This window comes from Elgaria multicarinata, chromosome 4 (assembly GCF_023053635.1).
Source record: "Elgaria multicarinata webbii isolate HBS135686 ecotype San Diego chromosome 4, rElgMul1.1.pri, whole genome shotgun sequence".
Lineage (NCBI taxonomy): Eukaryota > Metazoa > Chordata > Lepidosauria > Squamata > Anguidae > Elgaria > Elgaria multicarinata.
The window spans coordinates 82,421,199-82,443,573 of record NC_086174.1 but is presented as its reverse complement, the minus strand read 5'-3'; the positions used below and the strand labels follow the sequence as shown (position 1 = coordinate 82,443,573).

Here is a 22,375-nt window from a genome sequence, read left to right as displayed (position 1 = left end):
GATTTATTACCTGCTATTTTAGTGTTAAAACATCTAACAATACACCTTCAGTTCAGTACCTCAACAATAGAACCTATTTCCCAAAACCCTTTACCTTGTTCCCTCACATATAGGGGAAAGGTTGTGTTGTTTTTACCCTTTCCTCAGGCTTTTCAAGAGGTGGCGCTTGGCTTGAGAAGGGTGTGCTAGGCAAGGCCTTCTGTGTGAGGTCGGTGTCGTTGCAACCTCCCTCGAGGTCATCCATCACAAGGATCCTGTTCCTGTCTCTGACCCAGCTTAGAACTCCTTGCCTGGTGCCCTCTACATTGATGCCCTTCCTGTTGGTGTAGACTTTGTTGTCCGTTTTTATGAAGAAAGTTTTGTCACTGGTCATGTGGCTTTGTTGCCCCTGAGTCAATGTACTAATCAGATGACCTGCTTCCCTCAGTAACTTTGAAAAAGCCAGTCCACTCCCACTGCATTTTTTTTTGACTGTGTGTATGGCTGCTGTGGACCTTCCTTTGGCTGTTCCTGTTGCTTGCTTGCATTGCTCATCTTTCCAGGTCAAGCCATTTTGGGATGTGTGTGTTTTTTACAGTGAAAGCACAACCCAGTTTCTGTCCTCTGGCTCGTGTCTTTGCTTGCCTTGAGAGTTGTCTCCAGTCTATCAATCTCCTCTTCTGCCCTGTTCTCCTTACTGCATCTGTATTCAACTATCAGCTTGCCTTTGACATATTCTTGCATCAGTTCTGTTTCTGGTCTTGTCTCAAGGGTGTTCATCAGGGCCCTATACGATTCAGGGCAATTGCATAGTAACAATGCTACAGTATGGTTGTCTTTCATTTCTTCCTCTATTCCCTGTGGATACTCTACAATTTCCAGCCTGGAATTTACATCCTCCTATATCTCCTGACCGCTGTGCATGGGCCCATACAGTTTGTGCAACAGGTACAGCTTTCTGTTTAAGTTTGTGTGCTCATGAAGTCTCTGCAATGCATTCCATATACGTCTAGCTGTCTCTTCCTTTCTGATGTGGGAGAGATGATTATCTTCTACAAGCAAGCTGATCATACTCTTGCTGGCCTGTTACTTTTGTCCCAATTGCTGCTGCTCTATCTGTGCTGAGTACTTTTCAGAGATCATCCTTGGAGAGCAGCATCTCCATCTTATATTTCCATAAATGGTAATTTCAGTAGTTCAGCTTTGCTATTCCCAGTTTAAAGTCTCAGTTGCTTGCTATTTTCCCACAGGTCTTCTCTGAGCCATCTTTCTTCTTCTTAGATCCAGCCACTGCCTAAAGCCCATAACCTGTTAGCAGCAGTGACTGAATATAAAAAGTGAAGTGCTCAACAAACTTTACTGAGTTATAAACATATGGTCCCCGGTTGAGCAGCCATAAGTATAAAACAACAGAGAAAATCAGGCCAGGCTTCTAGCAGAATGAAACCACTACTACTGCAAAACATAGTGAACATGCTATTCTTTTTTATACACAAAAACCCAGGCTAAAAAGGAAACTTAATACACTATTTCTGGCTGCTAGGCAACATCCCCCCTCTTGTGGCCCCTGATGCATCCAAAGCTTTTAATTAACCCTTGCTATTTTACCTAATTACTTTTTAAAACTCCATTAACAAAATATCCCTTAGCTTGAACATATTTGTGTTGTGATCCCTTGCCATTGCTATTCCAACAAAGGCTAGGCTAGACATTTTCTCACTTACATCTAGTTTTCTGTGTATACGGATTGAGGGTTTTTTTTAATTAAAGAATATCCAGTTGCATAAGCTTCCACCTGTGATATGAAGTGGTACAGCACAGGCTCAGGTTTAACACCTCGGTGAAATAGGCCAACATTGAGACCTGAGAGCAGACATAGATCAGTGAGAAACACAAGGCTGGGAATTGCAGTTGGTATCAGGTTCCAGAAAAGTCTCACAGAAGAGGCAGGATAAGAAAATGCGGTAGACAGAACTCTTGGTGAGGCAGTCAAGCTGATTTGAGTCAAAATTCCAACCTGCAGGCATGACTTGGAAGCAGAAGCCAAGAGGTCAGGCAGCCAAAGGAGCTTTAGCTGCTCCTTAATCCAGGTCAGCATAGCAAAGCTGAGAAGTAAAATTTGGTATTAACAGGCAAATAAGATGGCTGCGAGAGCTGGACCATAAGGAAGGCTGAGCGAAGGAAGATAGATGCTTTTGAACTGTGGTGTTGGAGGAAAATTCTGAGAGTGCCGTGGACTGCAAGAAGATCAAACCAGTCCATACTCCAGGAAATAAAGCCAGACTGCTCACTTGAGGGAATGGTATTAAAGGCTAAACTGAAGTACTTTGGCCACATAATGAGAAGACAGGATACCCTGGAGAAGAGGCTGATGCTAGGGAAAGTGGAAGGCAAAAGGAAGAGGGGCCGACCAAGGGCAAGATGGATGGATGATATTCTGGAGGTGACAGACTTGACCTTGGGGGTGCTAGGGGTGGCGACAGCCAACAGAAAGCTCTGGCGTGGGCTGGTCCATGAAATCACGAAGAGTCGGAAGCGAGTGAACGAATAAACAACAAAACAAGATGATGAAAGACTGAGGAGAAAACATCACTGAAGGAAAAATTAACTGTTAGCAAATTTTATGAAAGAAGACTAGAGCAGGAGGAATTATGGCACGAGGCAATAGAAATGAATGAGTTTGATTCTAAAGTATTTTAAAAAGTAGTGTATAAATACAGTAAATGAAATCAATCAATCTGGACACTTAAATACATTTATCAGGGCAAGTTTATAATAAGATAAAGTAATTGTCCCTCATGAAGCGATTCTATAGCTAGGTATGATCTTACTGTTAACTGCTGCTTCCCAGCTCACATGAAGGGAGGACTGTAAGGCCTGTCTGCAGATGAACGGATATTATGCATGTTCTGGCTTTTTAAGCCAGGATTGGACTGTCTAAGGCAGGCCATTGTCTACAAATATGAAAAGCAGCAAGCTGCAACTTATGCAATTGCGGAACTTTATAGACTTTTGCAGGTACACTTATTTTGCAGGTACACTTATTTTGCAGGCACAAGCTTTATTTTAAGGAAATGTCCTTTATTTTCTTAAAGAAAATGTCAACATGCCATTGCATGTGGCCGTTTTAGTGGGTGCACATTATGGAATTCTTTTGGGATCCACCTAAAATTAAGTGTGTGGGTGTGTGGGTGTCTATGGGTGTGTATTCAAACACATGTACACTGCAGGAGCCTATCATGGCCAATGAAGCCTCTCCACCATGTTTATCCACAATTTGCACCTGTGACTTGACAGAAATGTCCCAAGACTTTTTCCATCCGAGTCAGAAAATTTAAATGGACACCTGTGCACGGTGTCCCTCTCCAGATGTCTCTGCCGTGTCCCTTTTTTTCTGTTGCACTTTAGCTTCTTTGATTGGCTATCTTGTTCTAACCTATACTCATTTCCTATTTGCTCCCCTTCTACATTGGGACAATCAAAAACATATTCAGATTCATCTTCTTCAAATGATTTAACCCAAACTGGAAGTGGAAGGAAGGCCAGGCTGCGAAGGAAGAGTACAGACAGGTAGCATAGAAGTGTTGAAATGGTGTCAGGAAGGCTAAAGCCGAGAATGAGCTGAGACCAGTGAGGGATGCTAAAAGCAATAAAAAGACTTTCTTCAGATACATGAATAGTAAAAGACAGAGAAAAGAAATAGTGGTTCAATTGCTTAATGAGGATGGTGAATTGATAACAGATGACAAAGAAAAGTGCTCAGTTCCTACTTTGGCTCAGTCTTCTCCCAAAAGCAGGCCTATGACCCCCCTGGAAAAAGTGAAGTACAAGCTGAAGGGGCAGGATTGCAGTTTGAGATTGATAAACAAATGGTCAAGGAACACCTAATTTCTTTGAACAAGTTCAAATCTCCAAGGCCTGATGAATTACATCCTAGAGTAATAAAGGAGCTAGCAGAGGAACTCTCAGAACCACTGTCTATTATCTTTGCGAAATCATTGAAGATGGTTGAGGTGCCGGATGACTGAAGCAGGGCTAATGTTGTCCCTAACTTCAAAAAGGGCAAAAAGGAGGAACCTGGGAATTGTAGACCAGTCAGTCTGACATCCATCCCTGGGAAAAATTTGGAGCAGATTATAAAGAAGAAAGCTGCTTCAGATAGCTGCTTCAGATATAACAGTTTTAGCAGGCACTCAGTGTAGGCCTGTAACATATGGCCACTAGAAATAGAGTGTGTGGTGGTTCTGTACTTTCATACTACTGCAGCTCCATAATGTGTGTATGATCTTTATATAAACCATTAGTTTGGAGGTGAAGATTCCAGTCAAACATATGGGAAGGAGTAGTCAGAGAAAGTATTTTATATTAGCGGGGTGGGGGAAGGTACAAGAATCAACCATTTCCTTACTTCACTGCACATTGGGGCAGGGGTGAAGAGAGCAGAAAAACATCTGAAGATTTATAGCCGTGACTTATTTGAAGATCACAATGTAGCAACCATGCAATTTGCAATGCTTCTGAAGGACATAGCTGAGTTTTACAGTGGCAGAAATAGCATAGTACGATTTGGCAATCATTTGATACACCTCAACCAAACAGTTGGCTCACAGGGAGAGGGCAATTTAACTGGCTACATTATTATGCTGATTTGCATGTGTGACAAAGAGGTTTGTATCACTGATATATCATTCTAAGTTTGGTTACACATACTACAAAAAGCCTAGAATTTGCACTGGATTTTGTAATCAAATGGGGACGAGGGAAAGAAAGAAACAGTTAAAATGTCAGCTGGGTCCTGCAATATTACATGATATTTAAAGATATATTGTGGACATTCATGAAGTTTAAATTAAAAATGCAACCATTCTTCTCTCCCCACCCCCTCTGTGGCCGTATTTTCACGTAATGTAGCAAGGGCCCGCCATAACTTCTCATTCTATCCATACCCAGCAAAGGTGGGTTGTTGGGATTGTGTTCTTGTTATGTGAAACCTCTCTCTTTGTCTCTCTCTCTCTCTCACACACACATACACAGAGAGAGTTTGAATTGTTGCTGCAGCCTACCATGGGTTGCAGTGCATGCTGGCAACCATTTTGAGTATTCAAGCTGCAGCAGGCGGTCACCGTGGCTTATTGTGTCATCCAAACCCAACAAGGGTGGATTGTTGGTGTGGTTAACAAACTACCCACAACCCATGGCCTGTTTTAGGGTTGTGGGCGGCCAACAAACCACCCTTGCCAAGTTCAGATGACACAATAAGTCACAACAATTGCCTGCCACATCTTGAATATTGGTGATTGTGCAAACCGGATCAACCACATAAACACATTGCCCTTCCAGTGTTACCTAGTTTCCCTCTTTCTGGAATTTTGGATCTACTTTGTTCTCCCTGGGATCTTGCAAATGTAACTGCCAGATATGTAGCCTGTCATGAGGGATCCTACCTTTTAAATAAATAATGGTGCATATTCTGGGCCTTTAGGTCAAAGATTAGAGCTGGGGCAGTTTTCAACAACAACAACATTAACAGCTACATAACTGCATAATGTTTGCAAGAAGCACTGTGCAGTGCACAAACATGTTATCCTCTCCCAACTTCCACCAGGCTGTTTATCTTTCTTCACAGTATGCTACAGTGGATTGCAGCCTCCAAGCAGCAAGCTTCTTTCCTACCAGCTGCTTCTAGGGCCCATACATAGAAGAAAGGAACAGACAAAGCTAGAGAAACCCAAATGTATTATAAAAAAGTGTTTCCATAGAATTGTTTGATATTTGCATGATTCATTCTAGTTGAAGCTAGGGAATAAAGTGGTGATATAGTTTGCTTAATAAAAGTTTTATTATTCTGAAACTGATTTTTTAAAGGTTTTTCTCAAGTTCAGCTTCTAACACATATATTGTTACTTGTGAAGACTTTTAAGTAATGGTTTAGCTTCTGTCCCAGTTTGGGAAAATAGAAAGTTTCTAGTTTTGATTTGTCTTCCTGATGGCTATGAGATCTGCTAGTCACAGGCCTCTCAATTTCCCTCTCCCTCCTTCCCAATCACAAGTAGAGCGGGCGGGGGCAGGGAGCAGCCATGATAACAATTATTATGGCCATTGGATGCCCGCCTACCTTTCTCTAATTCCCAAAATGAAGTGCTGCATAGAATTTGCCTTTCCCATTTCTCTCTTTCTCCCTTAATACTAGAAAAGAAAGGAAAGACTGGCAGTAAGGACTTTAAGTCCCATTGACTTCAGTGGATCTACTCTAAGTATGACTAAGCTTTACTTCTTAATTGTGTTGCATTACCCTGACTGTTTCAATGGGAGTGAAGTCAGTACAGCTCTTCTGACATCTGAGGTCGCTCCAGGGCCAATCTGGGGGTGGTCCCTGGTGGAAAGCAACTGGTGATTGGTACGAAGAGGGAGGGGGCAGCTCCAGTATCCGGATGGCTGACAGAAACTCCGCACTCCCTCCTTGACATCAGGATTACCCAATAACATCACGGGAGAGGAAAACCGTGGGGTTTCTGAGAGAGGTAGCACCAACTTGGCACCGTGAAGACAGCCTCTTTGTATACTGCGACAATGAAAAAGCAAATTCAGTGTTAGAAGTTAATGGGTAAGAAACAGAAAATAACAAATACAGTGCCATTACAAAAATCTACTGCAAGTGAGTTGCCTGTGCAGTGCTTTTTACCCTACATAAAAGTGATTTCACAGAACTGAAGAAGGAGAACAGACAGGAAATGACATATAATATTAGGAGGTGGAATATCTTCCATACAAAGGGGATCATCAGATGAAAGTTTTATTGTGGGCTTGCGACTGGCCACTCATGGTTCTTCACGGAGTATTTTATTTGACGATGCAATGATCTTGCTGTGCGTCTCCCGCTCCATTTGCCAGTTTTCCCGTTTTAAAATAAGCCTCATAAAACCTGGTTTTTAAAAAATAAGTCAGGATTTGTCGGGATTTGCTGCCCTGTGCAGGAAAGTTCTACTATCAAGGGTGCTGTTCCCATTGTTCTATTGGGGCCATGTTGTCTCTGCATACTTCCCCATGTAATTGGAGCTCGTCCCCAATACAGAAGTGAAGTGAGGAGCAGAGCAACAGTATTAGATGGTAGGGAAACGCAATTCCCCCCTGTCTGAAGGAGTCCAAAGAAAAACTTACGATGTTGGGGCTTTTTAGTTAGAAAAAGCAATGATTAAGTAGGGCTTTTTAGTTGGAAAAATAATCATGTGGAGACATGATAACTGTATAAAATCATGTAAGGTGTAGAAAGAATGAATCAGTCATACTCATTCTCTCTCACCAGGGCAGGATCTACACTACTGCTTTAAAGCTCTTTAAAGCCCTTTATAACAGTTTTGACAACTGTTGGGGCCCAGGACACACTGCATATACAATTTTCAAAACGTTTTCAAAGCGCTTTAAAAGCAGTAGTGTAGATCCCCCCCTGGTAACATAAGAACTTGGAAAACCGATTGGTGGTAAATTCAGCATTGACAAAAGGAAAGACTCTATGTTATGCAGTTATATTAGAATTCATTGTCAAGAGATGTTGGGCAAAATCCAATATTGCAAAAGTGGTCTTCCCTTCGCACAATGGGATTTCCCCCTACCTCTCTTCCTCTGCCACTAGTTGCCCCTCTCCCCAAATCTGCTCTGGAGGGTCCTCCAACCCACTAGAGCAGATTTAGAGGGCACACAGGGGCTTTCATATGGGAGGGGCAATTACTCCCCCCCCATTACATGTACAGAAGCAATCCCATTGGTGAGAGGAGTTAATTGGATACAATTTCTTGTGATGGTCCCTGCTATAAATTATTTTTAAAAGGATAAGACTAATCAGGAAGAGTAGACTTATCAGTGTTTGTGAGACATGAGAGTTAAAATAGATCCTCCATGTTAGTGTCAGGTGTGGGGGTGGGGTGAGGGTGGGGAAGAGGAGGGAAACAAGACAAAGGCTTTCTTCATCATGCTACGATTGTGAGCTTTCCAGGGGCACCTGCCCAGCCACTTTAGAAGACAGAGAACACTACTAATGTGATCCAGCCAGGAAACTCTCCTTATATTCATGTGAGAGCTTTGTAGGCAATGGCTTCCTTAAGAATTTAGGGAAACAGCTGGTATGTGTTATGCGTAAGTGTTTCATTGATGTTAGAAAGTGTTCTTTATGGCCAAAGTTGATGACCTGTCCAAGGAGGGCAATAGGTGGAATGTGGCAGGGTCATTGCATGTGTTAATACAAACTTGATAAAATAGAAGAAAAAGAAAACTTCAAAGAGAAAAGGGTCTTGCTCCAACTTTTGCAGTACTTAGCATTCTTTTTATCTTACTGTGCTGCTTTTTACTCGCTTAAAATATTTGGTCTGCTTATAGTTTATACAGCAGCACAAGGCCATTGTATGCAAATGATGTGTTTTGTTTTGTTTTTTAAACTGTGCTATATGGAACGTTTTTCCATCTGTTATCTCTCTCAAGGTTTTCCATTCATTATTTCCCCTTAACATTGGACTCAAAAGGCCATTTCAGTACAATGCAGATAGAAGAGAAAAGCAAGCTCTTTGTAACATATGCTCTGTGCTTCTTAAGTTGGTTTGCCCTTGTGTTAATTGAAGTCAAGTAATAATGTGTTCTCACATTTCCTTTGTGAGAACCTATTATTCCCAAGGCTGTTTGAAACATTATTACCTGTATAAATATCAGTTGAATATCATATCTACTTCTTCACTAGGTGATCAAGACCAGAGCAAGAACCAGGATAAAGCTAGAACCCTATCCTATGAGGCTAGAGAGGAAATCTAAAGTTATAACTAAGACTACAGTCTAATACACACTTACTTGGGAGCAAATCCCATTGTACTTATTTCTAACTAAATATCCATAGGATTGCACCTCCCATCACTGGATACAAAAGAATACAAAGCTCCTATACCTTTAATAGGTGTAAGTAGCAGTGTCAACAGGTACCAGTTGCTGGGGAACATGGGTGGGAGGGTGCTGTTGCAGTGTTGCACCATATCCTGCTTGTGGGTCTGGTTGGCCACTGTGTGAACAGAGTACTGGACTAGATGGACCCTTGGTCTGATCCAGCATGGCTCTTCTTATGTTCTTACATGTTTCTGTATCCCTGCAAGACAAGCTTGACCTATTGAAATTTTCTTCTACACTGCAATACAGGAAAGTGCCCTCTCCTTCTTTGCTTCTAGTTGTCCTTGCTGTGAGTAACAAGGAATGAGAAGATAACTATGGAATTAAAAAATGATGTTGAAATCTTGAAGAATTCTAGATCGAAATCAAGTTTGCAAAATCAAAGGAGCTCTTCAGAAGTGATGTTGCTTCCCTTCTGATGCAGAGCCGTAGATCAGCAGTGAGACATTTCTTCACCCTTGTTTCATCCACTGCAGCATCATTCATGATAGTCTCCTTCACAGAAACAGAAGTGTAACACTAATATGCTTGCAGCTAGCAAATTGTTTACTAATGCTTATAGGGTCAAGGTGTACACTTTTAAAATTTCTTTCATAAATTAAAATGAAAGAATAATTTTACAAGAACGAATCTGTTTTGAAACTGTTGCCTTTGTGAGCCATGCCTGGGTTCAAAATGGTTAAATTACAGTTCTAAAGATAGCTTGCTGACTGCAGACTGGACAGGTAACCAGTCAAATAAATGCAGAACTTAAGCATTTGGTCTGCCGTTGTCTTGGACTGACTCTCAAGATGGAATGGAAGCTGAACAGGCTACAAGAAAAGAACAACCACTTGGCAGAGATAGGTGGAGAACCTGGCTGAACTGGACAGAGGGAAATACAGGTCTGCTTTTTTGCCTGCTACCTGAAACAAGGAAATACTCCAGATGCAGACAGTCAGCTTGTTGTAGATGTATGTAGAGAGGGCCCAAAAGACCTACAGTATACCCACATGGCAATGGGAAAAAATAGGTCAGAAAGGAGCTTGATAAGTGTAAGAAATATAGCCAGCAAGTCTCAGTGGACCCTAAGTAGTTTGATCTACATTTATATAAGAGGCTGCAAATGCCTCTAGCATAAAGGCAGAATTTATCAGCTGCTAAGGAGAACAAGAGGCTCTTTCAATTAAATGTTAATAACAAAAAGAAAGTAAAAAAGAGGAGAGACTGTTGGTATACAAATCAGGGCAAATACATTTTTTTAAAAGGTTAGGTCTGCAATCTTATGCACACTAACCTGAGAATAAGTTTCATTTACCTCAGTGGGACTTACCTTTGAGTGACATTGCATAGGATTGGGGTGCAAAAGGCTGTGCTAAACATGAAACTGTGATGCAGAAAGTCTTTGTTCATTATTAATGAGAAAGCTATAGCCTTGAATGACTGCCTGTAGTGATGGTCACAATTTTATTAGGACATTGCAATTTGTATTCTAGCTATGAAAAGCTAATTACTATGATATTGACATAGCTCTTTTATTTTATGTTTAATAAATTATGCTTATCTCACTGTTTTCTCACTATTGGTACCACTCTGAAAAAAATAGAGATATCCCCCAGCCTCCATTAATATGAGGGGAAGTTTGAAGAATACGGAACTGCTTCTCTTACCTTTCAGTAATATGCAAACTGCCCTTGTTCCTGGTGACATTACCTGGTTTCAGGGGATAGTATCCAGTGTTAGTCCTGCTTAGAGTAGACCCATTGAAATGATTGGAACTTAAGTTAGCTATGACTAAACTGTTATTCATTTCAGTGGGTCTTCTCCAAGCAAAACTAACATTGGATACTACCCAGTGCAGCCCTGTGTCTTTTCCAGATTATCGTATTTAATGGTATTTGCACTGTTGTTACTCAATTGTTGTGCAGAAAATCTGTTTCTTTCTTGAAAGTTGTTATAATTCCCCAGTAATCTAATCACTCTGCCTTGATGCTGCAAAAATATAATCTTCCTTCAGCTGCAAATTTGCATCATGAAAGCTTCTGCCATAATAATGTAATGGCATAGGATTCTTTGTTCTTTTTGCCACTAGAAACTAAAATGGCTGCTCCTCTGGACATGTTCCAAGTGTAAAAAATGTGGGAATTATGTGAAATGTGACTGCATGAATGTCACGGGCACCTCTTCAGCACAACCTATGACATCACTGTTGCTGAATGGCACTTTGTTATTTTATGACATTTTTAGAGATCTCACTTTACTCTTTAGATGTAAGCCTATGCGGCAGGGTCTTGCTATTTACTGTTTTACTCTGTACAGCACCATGTACATTGATGGTGCTATATAAATAAATAATAATAATAATAAATAATAGATCAGGGATGGGTAACCTTCAGCCTGCAGGCCTAGTCTGACTTGCAAGGTTCCCCATTCAGTCCACAGGGGACACTTCCTCTAAGCCCCAGCCACTGAAGAAATCCCAGCTGTTATCATTGATCGCTGATGTCATCTGGTCCAGCTGTTTGATCCAGGGGGTGGTTCCAGGCTCTGGGCACAAAAAAGGTTCAACAGCCATGCTTTAGATGCTGAACACTTCCTTGCTGCAGCAGGTGTGTGTGGGATGTGAACATTTTCCTTCTCTTTGTGTATGCTGTATGCTTCTAATCTAAAGCATTGGACTACACACTGTCCCTTAAGAAAATGTCAATGAAAATATCCAAAAACCCTACCATTAAGTAGGGGCTACATGATATGCTACCAGCACTTGACACCAACTAGCATAAATATGGTACTACCATAAAAATTAAGGGTGGCAAAAATAACAAGGCAAACATCCCTCTTCATAAACTTTGTTTTTAATCATTTGTTCAGATGTGTGTTTCCCAGTTCTAGTGCTGTAGGAACCATTTCTCCGATGGATAAAAGTAAACAAAACAAAATAAAGGTTCAATTGCAGCCTTCCCCAAACTGGTGGCCTGCAGATATTTGGCACTACAACTCCCAGGATTCCTAACCAATGGCAATGCTGGTTAGGGCTGTGCTAGTCCCAAGTGATATATTTTTTAATCATCTGGAAATGTTTAACTATTGGTCTTTCTAAGATTGCACATGGCATACATCCAACATCACGCAACAGACTTTCCTGTCCTCTCTCCCCCCTTGTACTTACCTCTAACTCTGACCTGGAAGGTCCCCCCATCCCTCCAGAGCAGATTTGAACAGAGGAAGGAGGGGGAATTTGCTGCACTGTTAGATGCATTCCCATCAGCAGACCGACACAAGCTTCTGTTGCATAAGCACTGGGCCCATACAGCTGGTTCAAAACTGTAAGGGAAAATCTTTTGCTTAATTGCGTTCATGTTAGCCCAAGAAATGCCATTCTTCCAGAACTGATGGGCCTACAGTAAAATTGGTCTGTCACTGTATGTTGCTAGTTACTGTAGCTAGGTTTTTTAACATGCTCATATATTAGCTATCATTTTTGTAGTGTTTGCAAAGAGGCATTTGTCTTTACATTATGCTCTGTAAATTGAATGATCAGCATAATAATTTAAAAAGAGCCAGTGCATTAGAATAGCTTTGGAGATTATGCTTAGGTCTAGCTTTTTTTTTAGCAGGGCTACTGTAATGCAGCCTTTTTAGAAGAGGGGAGTGTCTTACAGATATTCAGAACTATACTCTAGCAACCTTATTTTTTCCTTGTCATCAAAGTTTATTTACTATTTATTTATTTAGAGTATTTTTATCCTGCTCCTCAGCCAAAAAGGCTCCTGGAGGAGCTTACAATAAATCAGTAAAGAAGACAGTTTGTTTCAACCCTTTTCCTAATTGAACCTTCTCCAACTGGTGTTCTCCAGAAGTGTTGGATTGCAACTCCCAACATCCACAGTCATGGTGGCTGGGGATGCTTGGAGTTGTGGTGTAACAGATCTGGAGGACACCAGGTTGGGGATTGCTGACCTAACCACATTCCCATATGATGAATTGCTTTCCTTTTGGAGGCCACATTTGGGCTTTCTTCACAGAACAGGTGACCTCAAAATTAGGAATTTATAGAAACAGAGCAAGCTACAGAAATGAAATATGACCTAGTTCATGCTAGTGTTGATATTACTGCTTTATTTATTTTATCATTGTGTAGTAGCTACTCTGCATTTTACTACAGGCCTTCTATAAATGGGGGAGTTCCTCAAGGACAGTGCTTATATTTTTACTGCTGGAAGAAAATATCTTATTCTGGCCCAATCAGTAACAGAAGAGGCTCACCATATTCAGTTGAGATTCAGAACACTCTTTTCATCTGATGATGCAGAGAACCCTCCATAACCCAGGCTTGGTACTACATTGCCAAGTTTTTCATGATACATTTGCAATTGTAAATAGGCAGAGTCTTCTGCCATTGGAGCTATTTGCTCCGCTTAAGTACAGAGTTGCAAGCCAAAGATCAATCATCAACCTCACTTCTCCAGTTCATCATATTTTATCATTCCTCACTCTAAAGAGTTTTATTACATCTGCTTCCTCATATTGTGCTGAACTCCCCAAAGGATGCAGATTCAAAACATACTGATGAAAAGCTCAGGCAACATTAATAATAGTAAGATTGAGTTTTTGTTGTGGTATACTTGCTCCCTTCCAGGTCCAGCTATCCTAATTGCAGATATTTCACTTTCATATGAGAACTGTCCTCAGCAGAATATGGGATGCTGTTTTGTTGGATAGTCTATTATAAAAAATAAAATAAAATTGCACAAAATATGTGGTTACCTTGTAGGAAAATCAGGATTTATTTTTTGTACTTTTGACTAGAACTTTGTGAACAAAATGGTATGCTAACCATGATGTTTTAGGCTCTACGTGAACTTGGGTGCAGCAGTAAGCATGATGCTTCAATGCTTCTCTTATTGTACAGTGAAGCTTTTGTATGATGCTCTGCCCACATGACCCACCTGCCCTAAAAAATGGGGGGGATAGATGCCATTGGCAGAGTATATTCACCTGCAGATCTATTATCTTCATTCATGACAAGACAGTGGCTGGGTTCACACAACATGCTAACCCATACTCAGTGGTTGAGTGTGGGTTGTTTTGAACCGTGGGTTGTTTATTGAGCTACGGGTTAGCATGTGAACCCAGGACATTTTGTTCCCATGGTTTGTTGTTGGGTTGTTCCAGGTGGTTAACAAACTACCCATGGTTCAAAACAAACCAAACTCAACCACTGAGTGTGGGTTAGTGTTGTGTGAACCTAGCCAATGGGTCTCTAGTGGGCTTCAGGACCACTGATGCCATGGATGGCACAGCATTCTTCTGTAACACTTGCAGATATTCCTCTTCTTTTGTACCTGTTTTGTTCCCATGCAACACCTCACATGATTACTGTACACGTATGCTTCCTTCTCCTGTATGGGATGAGCCATGAATTCTAGAAAGTTGGCTCATTTTTAAAAAAACAATACCTGTTGTGGTCATGGGCCGCCTTTTCCCATAAAGGCATTGCTTTTGTGAGAAGTGTGATTTTTATTTTTATTTTAAAAAAAACAGCTAAAGGGAAAGCTTTACTGTTTTCACTAAATTGCAAAATAACAGGTGGCTGTTCAGTATTAAGAGAGAAAAGCAAAAATACTGTATTTTGAGATCAGTGAAAAAGCAGATATGTACACAAACACATTAGAAATGAAGGCTATAATAAAGTGGAGGGGGATGGCAATGGTTTGGATAAATGGGATTGCGAAAAAGTTATACAAATGACAATTGTAGCTTCAGGGGACAGTGTAGTAAATTTAGTACCTGTTTCTGATGTACTAACTTCACTGCAGCAAAACCTGGAAGTGACAGGATACAGTATTAAAATGCACAAGCGACTTCCAGTATGTGCTGGTACAAATAACATGAAAATTGGATGGCAGTGACATACTCATAATGAACAAACAGGGAGGGGATAGTGACAGAAAATAAGCTGACTTTTAAAAAATGTATGCTTCTCAAAACAGCATAGCAGAGCTTACTGTTCCAAGACGAGTTGTAGTGGTGTTTCAATAGTGTTGCTTTTTATCAAAATATTGAGAAAATACAAAATAAATTTGTAATTCTACAAATCCATTGAGTCATGTACCTTGGAGTGTATATATCATTCTATCCAGTGGTATAATGGCTCCAAAGCACAAAGTGGTGGGACTTTCTGTTTAGCAAGGACAATGATGTCATTTGCCACTTTCTGAGACTTTTTTCTTCCCTCTGCAATATTAAGGGGGGGGGATGTTCCCAGCAACAGTATATTGTTGTGAGCTGTCCCTGTTGTATTGCAAAGTATTTTGGGCTGTTTGGTCTTGAATGGGAAATTAAGGCCCATTTAGCTTTCCAAAAGACTGATAGAAACTGATAGAATTGGTTCCTTGATTTTGAGATAGTTTTCTCCCCCTGGTACCGGGAAAAGAAACTGCTGAAAAATCTTGAGCTGGTAGTCTTATGACATTTGGGGACATATTGACCCGTTTGTTTAACTCACGAATTGGAGGAGGAGTGGGGTGCGCTATTTCCAATTTAAATTAACTACTGTTTTCAAGTCTATATTGTTGTGGTTAAACAACCCAGAGTGAATCCAACAATTACCCATGTTCTCATGTGGCTTTTCACCAAGGACACAAAGAGGCAGGTCTTGCCTAAGACAGTTTGCTGCTCATGGTGGGGCAGCAGATGGTGCCCCTTCCAGGTCATGCTGCATAGTAACCAAGGATAGTTAAGTTAAGAACACAAGAAGAGCCCTGCTGGATCAGACCAAAGTCCACCATTCTGATCCAAAGTGGCCAACCAGATGTCTGTGGTAACCCTACAAGCAGGAGACGAACCCAATAGCATCCTCCCCTTCATGTTCTCCAGCAACTGGTATTCAGAGGCACACTACCTCTGATACTGGAGGTAATATAGTATAAGCCATCATGACTAGTAGCCACTGATAGCCTTATCCCCCATGAATTTGTCTAGCCCCCTCTTGAAGCTGTCCAAATTGGATACCGTTACTACATCTTGTGGCAGCAAATTCCACAGTTGAACTATGTGCTATGTGAAGTACTTATCATAGAATCATAGAATAGCAGAGTTGGAAGGGGCCTACAAGGCCATCTAGTCCAACCCCCTGCTCAATGCAGGAATCCACCCTAAAGCATCCCTGACAAATGGTTGTCCAGCTGCCTCTTGAATGCCTCTAGTGTGGGAGAGCCCACAACCTCCCTAGGTAACTGATTCCACCGTTGCACTGCTCTAACAGTCAGGACGTTTTTCCTGATGTCCAGCCGGAATCTGGCTTCCTTTAACTTGAGCCCGTTATTCCGTGTCCTGCACTCTGGGAGGATCGAGAAGAGATCCTGGCCCTCCTCCGTGTGACAACCTTTTAAGTATTTGAAGAGTGCTATCATGTCTCCCCTCAATCGTCTCTTCTCCAGGCTAAACATGCCCAGTTCTTTCAGTCTCTCTTCATAGGGCTTTGTTTCTAGACCCCTGATCATCCTGGTTGCCCTCTTCTGAACACGCTCCAGCTTGTCTGCATCTTTCTTGAATTGTGGAGCCCAGAACTTCATTTTGTCTGCCCTAAATCTCCTACTATTCAGACTATCTAGCCATTTTCCTGCTTCTGATGTATTTAAAGATTTATTTTTTGTAAGAAGTTATTTTTTCTAAGAGGTTTTTTGGGTACCTGAGGCAGAAAGTCTCAGAAGTGTCTTTACCTCTCCTTGGCGGTAAAAATACAATAGTAGTCGATAAGTAACAATTTGCTGCCCTTTCCTGAAACCAAAATCAGCAGCCTGAGGTGACTACCTCACTCTGCCTAATGGTAGGGGTGGCCCTGTGAGAGCACACAATGACCAAGAGCTGATGGTATTGCAAAACCCTCTCGGCAAGCCATTCTCCTTTATATATTGAACAAAGTTTTAGAACTTCCTGTTTCTGTGAGGTAGATGGATGGTCAGTTCTTAATAGTGTTCCTGCAGCTTACACATAACTTGCTGGAAAGCAGGGTGAACAGACAACCATTCTGGCTTTGTGTAAGATCTTCTTTACTTTAAAGAAAGTGCTTTTGATGGTTGCATACTAGTAATAAGGAGAGTATTTACATTTAACTTTTGATATGAACGTTTTGTGAAGATGTATGAAGCAGCAGCATAGCTTTTGCTTGTTTTTATTTACTGCTAATTGTCTGTGTGCATCTTATATATAATGCATTAGGAATCTGTTAAATAAATACCTAAACAAAACAAGTCAGCAAATAATTCAGGCTTTTGAAAAATCCAAAACAACTGTGCTGAAAATATAGTAGTATGCATCTCTCCAAATCTGTCCAAGGAGTCTTTTAGTGAATGCATAATAAAGCCAAGTCCAAGAAATTTGGGGTGGCTTGCTGTTTCTTTAGCTTATAATTTCTACACAAAAAATGATTGCTAAAACATCCCAAAGTAAATGAATGGAAGCCAATATAAAGTCCCATCTTTGCCATTCCTGCCTCTGCTTTTATTTTTACAGGTTAGATTTTTCTTTTGCAGCAAATCAATTATCAGGAAAGCACTACCTTCAAAGGCTTATTCACACATTAAAACCTCTGTATACAGTTTCTAATCAAAATATTTAGTCATGCAGTGTGCCATTTGGCTATTTGTTTAAGGGCAAGTAGCACAAATTTTGTTTAAGGGCAAGTAGCACAAATTTGTGTAGTGACACAAATTTTGGTCAGGTGACAAAATTGCCAAATTCTGGCTGTATTGCTCTCCCTTCACTGCACTGACACCTGTTCCTCTTGCAGTGACATGACTTTTTCCAGATCAATGTCTAATCTGAAAAACCATAGCATAGTTCTCTAGTGGCTATACAACACACTCCTTGGGTTGTATCCAACAGTGTCCTTTGATCCAGGGGATACTTTTGTGAATGGAAGGGAGGCAAGCTGTTTTGGTCATTCTCCCTTACTGTGACAGCCTTTCGCACAACCCCCACAATCTGCTCCATAATGCTCTCTAGAGCTGCATGGGAGAAAGGGGGGAATTCAAAAATCACCTTCCTTTCTGTTCATGGGAACATCTTCTAATGTTAGTAGGTACCAAAGTGTTATGTGAGTGGAGACATTGAAGTTTTGGGGAACACTTCCCCAAAGCAGAGAATTGAAGTCTGCAGAAGCGTCTATTTTGAGCTTAGTTGTAGTGAGAGTTGCACAGGGTCAAGAAAACTTTCCCAAGGTTTTCCATGCTTCAGTCTCTTGTGGTATCACTTTATAAAGCTTGCAGCACTTATAGTAACCACTTCAACTTCCCGTCCATTGTCTCTCAGTCTTTAGAGAGGCAGTCAATGGTCATTTATACAGGTATATTTGAGAATTTGGACATACTAGTAATAGAGTAGACCAAGAGCAAAACCACTGTTTCTCTTTTAAAATGACAATATAATACACAGGCAGTATTGTTAGTTTCATAGTGAAATGTACATTCACTCTGCTCACTAGACTTGTCAGTTTTTTAAATGTATAAGCTACAGTTTGGTAGGAAAATAAATGGTTAAGCATGTAATATAGTGTTTTATTATTTCATGATGTTAATTTACAAAATATATTTCAATTTAATATGAAACAAATTTCAAATTACAAGCTATTTGTGAGATTTTAACATGCCACTTCAGTTGATACATTATTTTTACAAATTTAAGTACACTGGGAAGTAGAGAATTTTGCTTGTGCTTAAGCTCTATGGGGTGTTGTATGGGTTTGCATTTTTTTAAAGTATTGATTATACATATATCTTACTTCTTAAATGGGGTTCCCAGTAATTTCCCAACTGGGTCCTTGATCAGGGCCACACCTTCTTAGCTTCAGCAATGCTACAGTATCAATTGTTCCCAGATCATTCACTGCACCAAGGTTTATACTTTCAGGAGTCCCCAATGTTTTTGGGCCTGTGGGCACATTTGGGAATTTGAGAAACTGATGTAGGCACCAACACGAAATGCCCCCCTCAGTCACACAATGGAGAAATAGCAAAGCTAGAGGCTGGTAGGAAGGGGGAAATCGCAAGGCAGAGCCAAGCTAGATGCTAAGAGGGGGGAAAACAGAGCTAAAGAGGTGGTGGTGGAGAAATAGTGAGGTTTGGAGGAAGGGGAAATTGCAAGGCAAATATGGGGTAGAGGGGAGAAAAAGAGCAAGGCTAAAGGCTAAAAGGTAGAGAGAAAAACACACACACACACACTCTAACATTTCCCAAGGTTTTTATTTATTTTAAATGTTGTTTTTTTGAAGGGGACAGGGAGTGGACAGTTTTGTGGGTGCCATAGTTTAAGGTGCTGCATTGGGGGATCCTGTAGAGATGACTGTCCAGGGGTAAGTAGGGAGATATGTAGCGGGGAGAAAACTTAAGGGCAAAACAAGCAAACAAAACTGTCCGAATTCATGGAGAGTCCATTGAGACTGAGAAAGGCAAAAGAAAGGAAGCTGGTTCAAGAGGCAGCCAAGTTGCTGATGATCAGTTTGTGACAGCCTCTTTCTGCTTCCCTTTGGAGGGACTGCGTGGAGTTTAGAGCCAAAGTAAGCAAACACAGTCAAACAGCCTCAGATGAATGTGTTGTGCAGGTCAGGGTGGAGTGAGGAGCTATTCCCGGGGGTGGGGGTGTATTGCATGCCATTTCCCCACCTGCACAGCTTTACTGTTTTTTGTCTGTTGTGGCATGTAGGTGAAAAAAGAGGGGCAGAGCCAGATGATGCAGAATTGCTGAGCCTCAGCAAAAAGCTGGTGGAGAATGCAGTCCTCAAGGCGGTGCAGCAGTATCTAGAAGAAACTCAAAACAAAAACAGGCTAACTGATTGTGGAAGCCCAGTGAAAACTGAGGAAGTGGCCATTGGCAATAGCAAAGAGAGCGAGAATGGCAATAGCAAATGATTGCTTGGAAGTCCAAGGAGGCATGATTCTACCACCAATATCCACGTCTCTGCTCCCTGGGCCACCTCTGCGAAACTGGCCTGGCTGACTTGAGTTGAGATTGTTACTGCCTGTTATGAGACACCTCTTCTGAACTGGGAGATGCCAATTGACAGAGCTCCGTGATACAGATGTCAATGCTGCTGAGATAATAAAAGTACTACTGAATGCTGGGAAGGAGAGCAAGACAGAGAGGGGGGCGGGGAGGAAGGATGGAGAAATCTGACCAATAAAGTGCCAGCTTCATTGTGATGTCAACTACAGAAACATTTCTCCATTGCTTTCTTTGTGTGCACTGTGAATGTGAAATGAATGGCCAAGGAAGATGGTCTAGCCAAACTGAAAACAATGCCACACATTTTGTTTTGCAGAACCTGACCACTGTTTACTTGAAGTGGGATTAAAAAGAAGCTGTTTTCTTGCACTGAAGAAGAAAAACAGTGCTGCCAAGTGTTACTACTAATATTAGTCACCATTACTGTAACAGAATGGGAATTGTTCATGAATATCCTATCACTATGCTTCATTTTTAAGTAACATTTGCGCACATAAATTATATTTTTGACTAAATATTACCTTTTTTATATATGAACAAAAGTATGTGTTTTTCAAAACATCGCAGCACTTTTAATAGTTTAGTTCCATAACATTTTAGGCAACAGTTAATTATATGCAAAAAATATGTATTGTATCATTTTCCCCCTCTAGGGAAGAGCCATGAAGCAGATGTAATAAAGGAAGCTTTGCGCAGAGAGCTGTTGGCCCTGTTATCCCAACTGAATCAAATAAAGGCGCTTTTATCATGTCCAGCGGTTCGGATGAAAATGTACAAAGAACTGCTTGAAAAAGGACTCATCAGTGGCAGCATCAGGGAAAGCGTCACTGATCCTGCATCTTCAGTCTCTTAACTATAAATTATTAGAGTGCAAAACTCTACAAGTTCAGTTTTTTTTAAAAAAAAAACCAATCTTATTTGTTTACCAAATTTGTATTGTTTTCTTGGGGAGGAGGGGTGGGGTCTGTATTAAAATATTTGAAAGTAGAAGAAATAAGCTACATCAGCACACTTTTCTAGAATCCATCCTATGTGATGGGGGTAGGTGGGTGAAATCCTAATTGATTCTACATTTTTTTTATCCTAGGAGGAAGGGAAATCTGTTTTAAGCAATGTATTCCTTCAGTAACACTGCACATAATTGGCACCCTAGTTCTAACCATTTATGCTGGAATATTTACTTGTGTATGGAATTGTAGTATAATGACCCAGCACAGTTTGGGAAACGTCATGGTTTATGATATGGTTGTTCCCTTCCTATGCACTTGTTTGCACAGGAAGTCAAAGGACAAGTCCAGATGAGAGCTTCCTGTACTTTCAGTACAGCGCTTTAGTGCAACCCAGGAAGCAGTACCAGCTCCAGTTTTTTAAGGCCTGTTGGGCAAGACACCCTGAATGGGTCCCCTTGTTCTACCTTCTCACTGCTATTGTCACCATCTGCTATCACTCCCCATCCTCTTTCTCATTATTGCTACCACTTGCTTGTTTGACAGGCAGAGAGCCAGGGTGTAAGTAGATAGTGGCATCTACTCCTGCTTTCCACCACCACCACCACCATCGTCTAGACCGGAATGGTGTAGAGGAGGAGAAAATCCACAGGGCTCTTGTCAGTGGCCCCCTGCTGGGGTGAGGGCCCTTAGCAGGTGCCTGGTCAGGCCTCTCTTTGATGCCAGCCCTGGCAGGAAATTCAGGGAGCAGTACTGGGACGAGAGAAACGTCCCATGTGAAATGGAACTGTGTCTACTCATCCTTTCTTAAGAATTGCCTCACCACCATTGGCCCCACAATTCTCTCTGCCCCCAAGCAAATTTACCATGCAAACTAGATCATAGCCCCTCTGCATATGCCTTTAGTCTTAGGCCCATGATTCCTTGTTTTATAAGAAATAATTTCAGTAGCCTAGCCATAAAGTAACATTTTAAAACAAACGCAACAGATCCTTTTAAATGATTTTAAACTGTACAGCTAAGGAAATCGTTTTATATTATACTGCCATATCTCTATGTATGACAGCATTTTATTTGGGCAATGTTTACTTTTTTAACAAAACAGGATTTGAAATCATATGTACAGATGCTGAAATACAATTTGTGCTGTTGTTTACATGCAAAACTGGATTGTTTAAAATTTTTGCAGTATTTATTATGAATCACAGAACATAATTATCTTTAATCATTTCTTAAAGGAGTATGTTTGATTTTTTTAAAAAAACATTTAAATGTGTTATTTCTTTCCTTTTATGTACATATGAGTCTGCTGAAGTTTGAGAAGGGCTGGGGGAGGGATGCAAAAAAGTTACATGTGGCTCCATTGTTTGTTTATAAGGCAATTTTGAACATTGTTAATGGCTCCAAAGGTTATATTCATGAATTTTGAACACAGATTTGTGTTCTAACAAAATTATAGAAGTCACACTGTAAGGATTAAGATCTTCTAGTAAAAATAGACTGATATTTTTTCCTAATACCCATAGGAAGATTGGTGCAGATTA

General features: G+C 40.8%; 1 protein-coding gene across 2 annotated transcripts in view; it reads left to right on the top strand.

Moving 5' to 3' along the window:
* Nucleotides 1-22,111, top strand: part of AKAP7 (A-kinase anchoring protein 7) — a 105,494-nt gene extending 83,383 nt beyond the window's left edge. The window contains exon 8 of one of the 2 annotated variants that reach the window (XM_063124674.1): nt 20,538-22,111. In XM_063124674.1, the coding sequence (XP_062980744.1) occupies nt 20,538-20,737 (200 nt within the window). In that variant the 3' untranslated portion in view covers nt 20,738-22,111. Of the gene's footprint in view, nt 1-19,584 lie in introns of both variants that reach the window. The other variant, XM_063124673.1, reaches the window with a different exon arrangement.
* Nucleotides 22,112-22,375: the final 264 nt, after the last annotated feature.